The 7812-nt window shown below is 38.5% G+C and overlaps 1 protein-coding gene across 1 annotated transcript; it reads left to right on the forward strand.

Moving 5' to 3' along the window:
- The first annotated feature begins 6614 nt into the window (after nt 1-6614).
- LOC140137050 (E3 ubiquitin-protein ligase TRIM56-like) lies at nt 6615-7244 on the forward strand. Its single transcript, XM_072158708.1, has one exon. The coding sequence runs from the start codon at nt 6615-6617 to the stop codon at nt 7242-7244; it is 630 nt and encodes a 209-aa protein (XP_072014809.1).
- The last annotated feature ends 568 nt before the right edge of the window (nt 7245-7812 follow it).

The raw sequence follows: 7812 nt of genomic DNA on the forward strand, positions 1-7812 counted from the left end.
CAAGTATAGTATAATATAGCTCAATCCTGAATCTTTAGTTGACAATAAGAGTCGAGGTTTAATAGTTGTTTAATTGTTTGGAAATAAGAGCCAAAAACATGTTTTTAAAACGGTTATAAACGTGTTCTAAATGCGGTTTGGTTTTGGTCAAAACGTTTTAATAACATTTAAATGTCGGGCATAAAGGTCAGAAAAACATTTTAAAACGTGTTATATGAAAAAATACAACAACAACATTTTATAATAGACCTATTGTCAAAATGTTATTGTACAATATATTTTTCGGCAAACGGTTTCGCTAGATATTTTGTCAACACTTTGAAAATAACATATATCATAATTCTTTAGTTATTTATCATAATGTTTTGCAGCAAGTTTTCAAAAAGGTTTTATGAATGTTATTAAACTGTTTTATATGTTGGTTTTTATAAAAACCAACATTTAAACGTTTTCTGTAAAAGGTTTTGTGTTTGCTCACGTAGCCTAATTACACTTAACACTTTTCATAGTAATTTTTGTAATTTTATTTTCAGTAATTTACACAATGTTGGGTAGCATTTTACTCAATATTTATACAAAATTGGATCAATTGAACCCATATTTATTGGTCGAGCTATGAGTTTTGAAATATTGGATGAGACGCAATATTTTAAAACTCATAGCGAGACCAATAAATATTGGGCGTAAAGCATCCATATCATTATTATGTGTTGGATCCAATATTTTCACACACTTGAATTCATCAAAACGTGGGTAAAAACGTAACTCAACATGAGGATTGTTCAATTTTTCCAAAGTTGGGTAAAATTACCATCATTACCCAACCGGTGGGTAACCATATGAATAACCCTCATGGGTTGAGTAAGGTTTTTGACCCAATATTGGGTACAATTATAAATTACTGAAAATAGCCCGATGTTGGGTAAAAAAACCCTTATACCCAACCGGTTTTTTACTCAGTGTTCTAACAGTGTAGAACTACCAACAACAAAAATACTAATCGTAGGCCTGACTGAAGTAACTTTAAATGTTATGTTTAGAATACAATGTACTCGTATACGTTTTATATAGTTAAATAAAAAATAAAAAATGTTTAATCTTCAAAAGAAGTATAGCGTCTTATGATTTCATGCATTTAAATGTCATTTCCTTAGTATTATTCTAAGGGACTGTGCAATAAGTACACTGTAAAAATATTTTACTCAACACTGAGTAAAAAGGTCACAGCTCAACAGTTGTGTAAAAAAGTACTCAACATTGAGCTCATATAGGTCACAACTCAACAAATGAGTAAAAAATGTCTTAATGTTGAGTAATTTTTTACTCAACAGTTGAGTTGTGACCTATATATGAGCTCAAATGTTGAGTAATTTTTTACTCAACTGTTGAGCTGTGACCTTTTTACTCAGTGTTGAGTAAAATATTTTTTACAGTGTATCTGTCCCTCGGTTGGGCAAATTTCAAAATGACCTGCCACAAATTGCGTGCCACTCCCTCTCGGCCTGCCAAAAAAAAACCTTTCCCGCTTCGCCCTGCCATAAAATGCTTGTCCACCCCGGTTGTCCCCTCTCGGCATGCCAAAAAATCTTCGCTTCCTTTGCATATGCAATTTTTTGGGAAACTAAGTTTAGATAATATGCTATAATGTGTGAGCGTAGCGAGCAGGAAATTTCCCCGGGAAATTTTGCGTATTAGAACTTTGCCGTAGGCCTATATACTGTTTTCTATAAGCCTTTTTAGAACGTTCAAGTTATTTAAAAAGTACCCCATGAATGTTTGGTCAAAATCCCCAGGCAAATATCTCTTTCCCTCGCCCCCCCTTTTAACTTGCCAAAAATCCACCCTTCGACCTGCCAAAAATTGCTTCTCCCCATTTGCCTTTCTAAAAAGTGTTTTCCTTCTCTTTTTGCTCGGGGAGGAGATAATTATTGCACAGCCCTTTACCATTTATTTCCCATTGTAAAAATCATCAAAATTCAAAATTTGGTACCTTTGACATTGTCACTGATGTACCGGTACTAACATAGCCTGCCCTCGCCCTACTAGTGGTTTAGTCGACATTTAAGACAAAATAGCTTCTTGTATATTTTGAATGGGGCTTCAACTTAGTAAATACTCAATAGGGGCCTACTGCTGTTTTCTTCGTGTTTTTTTTTGTTTTGTTTTTTTGTCAAATTTAGCATTTCAAAAATCCAAATGACAATTTGAATGACTTATCCTTCACTTTTATGCAAATTATAAACAATTTTTACGGTATGTGAAATGATATTGACCTATTTCATGTAAAAAAAAAATAATATTTTGTTGTTTTCTTCTCTCTCCCTCTTTCTTTCATTACTCATTTTAAAAGATTTAAAAACAAAATTCATATATTTTGCTATAAAAAGTAACAAACTATGACGCAGAAGCCGATTATGAACCTTCCACTTCGGGTGCTGCATTATAAATTATTTGCAACGAGCATGCATCCTGGCTCTGCATTAATTATGTGCAAGCACTTATCCACTGAGGTCATATCAGCTCGGTGCACCAATTCTGCGCAGTGTATTTTTATGCGAGCTGCAGCAGATCGACGATATAATATTTTCATAAATGCGTGTTTTTTCCCGAAAAGCTGTTTAATTTCTACATGAAAGCAGGTACTTGAGCTATCTAAATAATTGCAGATGCGTGAAATTTTAATCGCATTCGTCATTGAAGGTGAGTTTGCAATGTGCAAGGATAAAATTATATGCGTATTATTTATACTACCCTGTCTAGCATACCTGTTAAGGCAGTGTACGTAAGTTTACTGTTATATATAAATGTGCAGTTTAAACGTATATGTCTGTTTAACTGAGCAATGAAAGAATATGTCACCAGAAATTGTGGTTAATTCGGGGGTTGATTTAATGCTGCAAAAATATATTTAAACCGCCATATACTGCACATCAAAAATTCGCCACTCGAAGAATGGCAGGTTTTGACATGCATAGATGATTTTTAATCTTTGAAAGAGACAACATTTAATAAATCATGACATCATACTTTCAATTCCTCATTACAATAAAGTTTTACTGATATCATATTTTGAAGAAGAGGGTGCCATTCTACCACCGACAAACACGATTTTAAGAACGGCTTTACCATGATATCAGTCATCTTGTTACCATGTAGGCCTAAATATTATGCCGATGGTTTCATGATGTACCTTATATAATACATTTTTAGCGCAGGAAAGTTATACATATAAGGTACTCTTTCCGTTTCCAGGGTCACCTAGCATTATAACCTCTCAGATTCAAACAGGGGCGTAGGGGTGTGTGTGTATAAGGTACTCTTTCCGTTCCCAGGGTCACCTAGCATTATAACCTCTCAGATTCAAATAGGGGCGTAGAAGAGTGTGTGTATAAGGTACTCTTTCCGTTTCCAGGGTCACCTAGCATTATAGCCTCTCAGATTCCAATAGGGACAGGGGTGAGTGTGTGTATAAGGTACTCTTTCCGTTTCCAGGGTCACCTAGCATTATAGCCTCTCAGATTCCAATAGGGACAGGGGTGAGTGTGTGTATAAGGTACTCTTTCCGTCCTTCCCAGGGTCACCTAGCATTATAGCCTCTCAGATTCCAATAGGGACAGGGGTGAGTGTGTGTATAAGGTGCTCTTTCCGTTTCCAGGGTCACCTAGCATTATAACCTCTCAGATTCAAACAGGGGCGTAGGGGTGTGTGTGTATAAGGTACTCTTTCCGTTCCCAGGGTCACCTAGCATTATAGCCTCTCAGATTCCAATAGGGACAGGGGTGAGTGTGTGTATAAGGTGCTCTTTCCGTTCACAGGGCCACCTAACATTATAACCTATCTGATTCAAATAGGGACAGGGGTGAGTGTGTGTATAAGGTACTCTTTCCGTTCCCAGGGTCACCTAGCATTATAGCCTCTCAGATTCCAATAGGGACAGGGGTGAGTGTGTGTATAAGGTGCTCTTTCCGTTCCCAGGGTCACCTAGCATTATAACCTCTCAGATTCAAACAGGGGCGCAGGGGAGTGTGTGTATAAGGTACTCTTTCCGTTCCCAGGGTCACCTAGCATTATAGCCTCTCAGATTCCAATAGGGACAGGGGTGAGTGTGTGTATAAGGTGCTCTTTCCGTTTCCAGGGTCACCTAGCATTATAACCTCTCTGATTCAAATAGGGGCACAGAAGAGTGTGTGTATAAAGTACTCTTTCCGTTCCCAGGGTCACCTAGCATTATAACCTCTCAGATTCAAATAGGGGCGCAGAAGAGTGTGTGTATAAGGTACTCTTTCCGTTTCCAGGGTCACCTAGCATTATAACCTCTTAGATTCAAATAGGGGCGCGGAAGAGTGTGTGTATAAGGTACTCTTTCCGTTTCCAGGGTCACCTAGCATTATAACCTCTCTGATTCAAATAGGGGCGCGGAAGAGTGTGTGTATAAGGTACTCTTTCCGTTCCCAGGGTCACCTAGCATTATAACCTCTCAGATTCAAATAGGGGCGCAGAAGAGTGTGTGTATAAGGTACTCTTTCCGTTCCCAGGGTCACCTAGCATTATAACCTCTCAGATTCAAATAGGGGCGCAGAAGAGTGTGTGTATAAGGTACTCTTTCCGTTCCCAGTGTCACCTAGCATTATAACCTCTCTGATTCAAATAGGGGCGCAGAAGAGTGTGTGTATAAGGTACTCTTTCCGTTCCCAGTGTCACCTAGCATTATAACCTCTCTGATTCAAATAGGGGCGCAGAAGAGTGTGTGTATAAAGTACTCTTTCCGTTTCCAGGGTCACCTAGCATTATAACCTCTCGGATTCAAATAGGGGCGCAGAAGAGTGCGGGTACTCCGGGGACCGTTCATCATCATCATCATCATCATCATCATCATCATCATCATCATCATCATCATCATCATCATCATCATCATCATCGTTGTCATCATCATCATCATCATCACCATCATCATCATCCTCGTCGTTGTCGTCGTCGTCATCATCATCATCGTTGTCGAATAACAATAAACCACCACGTCGGAATAAATTCATAACATACGCCAGCATTCGTCTTGTTGAAGCCAATGATGATCAACTGCCTACTTCTCATTCACACGTAGTTTTCCTATATCAAAAATAGAGCGTAAACGGTGTAGCAACAGGCCGATAGTGAATTTGCACCCATTTTGGGCTACTTTTTCGATTTGTGTCTTATCAAAGCGCGTTAAAGCAAACGGAACAGGGAGAGTTGGGCGGCTTTTCAAGTGGTTTTCATTACCTCGTGCCATTTACAGTGTTTAGCAACACTGAAGTCACGGTAGACAGGCCAACAGACACCGTCTGAGCCAACATTAAGCAGGTGGCACTCGAGGAGTGTAATGATAAATGATAAATCTCATAATGCCATCTTTAGCCTTTTTGTTTACTAAAAGAGACGTGTTTTGTAAAGATAGATTAGCCGTTTTATGCATAAAGAGCACGAACGTTTGGGAAATGTTTCAAACAAATAATAAAGACACTGATGTGATAATGAAGTCGGGAAATATCTGCGTCGCAATGTTTTGTTTAGGTTTTAAGAATGTGACCTTAAAATTTACGACTTCATGACATTATCATTCGAAATCAACAAAAGATATTTAAACAGTAGGCCTATATGGCCTCATTCTTTCTCTAGAATGTTTTGTACATGTATGTTAAATAGCTTCAACAATGGTTCGCTGCATAATGGTAAAAACAGCCTTGACCTAAAAAAAGGGCGAGAGGTACCATATTTACCGATTCAGGCTAAATTTAAAATTGATATAAAACGTTTGTTTTTTGTTCGATTACAAAAATTAATTTTTGTTATATAAAGAAATTGTGTCTGGCGTGAATTACACTACAGTTTTTTATTCTTATGGCTCTTTAACTTCTTCAAATAATTTTTTAAATGATAGAGTGAATTCCCTGGCCCTATATAATTACGCACAAAAGATCGAGTCCCCTTAACGAAGATATATAATACCCACTATATACTCTAAAACAGGCATCGTAGGCCCTACGCGTGCGACGTGCTATCTTCTGAAGATAGCATATAATACAGGCACATTGTTTATACTGCATGGTTCTACATGTACCTTGCTATCTACTGACGGTAGCTGTATCCCTACCTTACTTATTTAACTGTTGAACGTAACGTAAATACCAGTGGCGGCGAAAGTATCCAAATTTAGGAAGGGGAGCGTATTTTGTAACTGTTTGCGCACGAAATCGTGCAAAGATTTCAATTTTAGACTATTTTTGCCTATAGTGACGGAGGTGAGTTTTGATATTTGATTGGTCATTGCGCTAGCTCGAAGCGATTAAAATTAAAATTGAGGCATTATTGTTTTATTTTTCTTCCATTAGGATTTTTAGGGGACGACCCCATGGACCGCCTTAATTTGCCGCAAAAACCATTCCAGAACCTTGTGACTCTGTGTGATTAACACTACAAAATTACAAAATAAAGGTTGCAAGCAAATGATATAAGAATTGCACTTTTTCATGATTATTTTAAAGAAATTTATATCGATAATTATTCTTGTTTTGGTTTTTCTCTCTCTGACAGGTTGGTCTTTTTGAGCCACTTGCGACTCCCCTTGTAGAACAATAATGGCAGACGACGGTTATGAACTTATCAGTTGCCATGGTGATGATTACGGGCTGGTCACGTGTGGCATATGTAAATTAGACATTGATAAACCAAAACTACTACCATGTCTTCACTCCTTCTGTCTCGAATGTATGCGGAAATTGCATCAACAATCTCAGAAGTGCCCTTCATGTCGTGAGGCCATTTCATGGCCTCCAGATGGAGTCGATGGCCTGAAAGATAACAACTTCCTCAACAAATTGAAGGCAAGAAGAGACATCTGCAAACCAATGAAAGGTTCCCCGTGCACATGTTGCGGTGCCACGAATGGGGACTTTCCTTCACGGTGTTCGGACTGCAATGGTTTTCTATGTCGGAACTGCGTTGATCTTCATAAGAATATTGCCCCGCTTAAAGCGCATGCAGTTATCGCGATTGAAGATCTAAGATCAGGAAAAGTTGATGTGACGAAAGTTTTGAAACAAGAATCGTGTGTGAGTCATACAGATCAACCGCTTGAATTCTTCTGCAAGACGTGTGGCGCGGCCATTTGTCATTCGTGTACAGTTGTGGATCATAGTCGACCAGAACATGATTGCGTAACTCTGGATGTGGCTGCTGAAAATCAAAAACAGAGATGGGAAAGCTAATGTTGAACTGCGCAAAAGTTGCCAAAAATGTCGAAATTGCGATGAAGCAAGCCGATAAAGTAAAAACCGATCTGAAGGCATCGCTGGACATCGCAAATGAACTGCTAGTCGCGTCAAAAGAACAAGCGAAGAAAGAACTCTTGGAGAGTTTAGAAGACCAATTTAAGTCAACTTCAGAAAGATTTCGAAATATTGAGAGAGAAACATGCAAGGAAGTTGACACAGACAAGACTAACTTGAAAAATTTACAAGCCAAGCTAATCAATGCAATGAAATTAGCGAACCAGGTTGTGAGAGGTTCCAGGCAAGATATGGCGTCAAATTACTCCACTGTGTCCGATGTGCTCGAACAACTCCAAGGTGTGCAAGTGAATACCATTGATGATAATATGGGGAAAGTTGAGTTCATGAAAACTAAAGATAAACTACATATTAAACCGCTCGGCAAAATCAAGCTAAAAAGAAGCACATTAGAAATTGTCACAGGTGCTAAATCATCATCTCGCGGTGTTGCTATTGGTCCAAATGGTTGCATCGCGGTTGCCGATAGCGAAGCAGCACAAGTTCG

This window comes from Amphiura filiformis, chromosome 17 (genome assembly GCF_039555335.1).
Source record: "Amphiura filiformis chromosome 17, Afil_fr2py, whole genome shotgun sequence".
Lineage (NCBI taxonomy): Eukaryota > Metazoa > Echinodermata > Ophiuroidea > Amphilepidida > Amphiuridae > Amphiura > Amphiura filiformis.

Bases quoted from the DNA above. Each gene is read 5' to 3' on its own strand.
- LOC140137050 (XM_072158708.1), top strand. From the start codon at position 6,615: ATGGCAGACGACGGTTATGAACTTATCAGTTGCCATGGTGATGATTAC.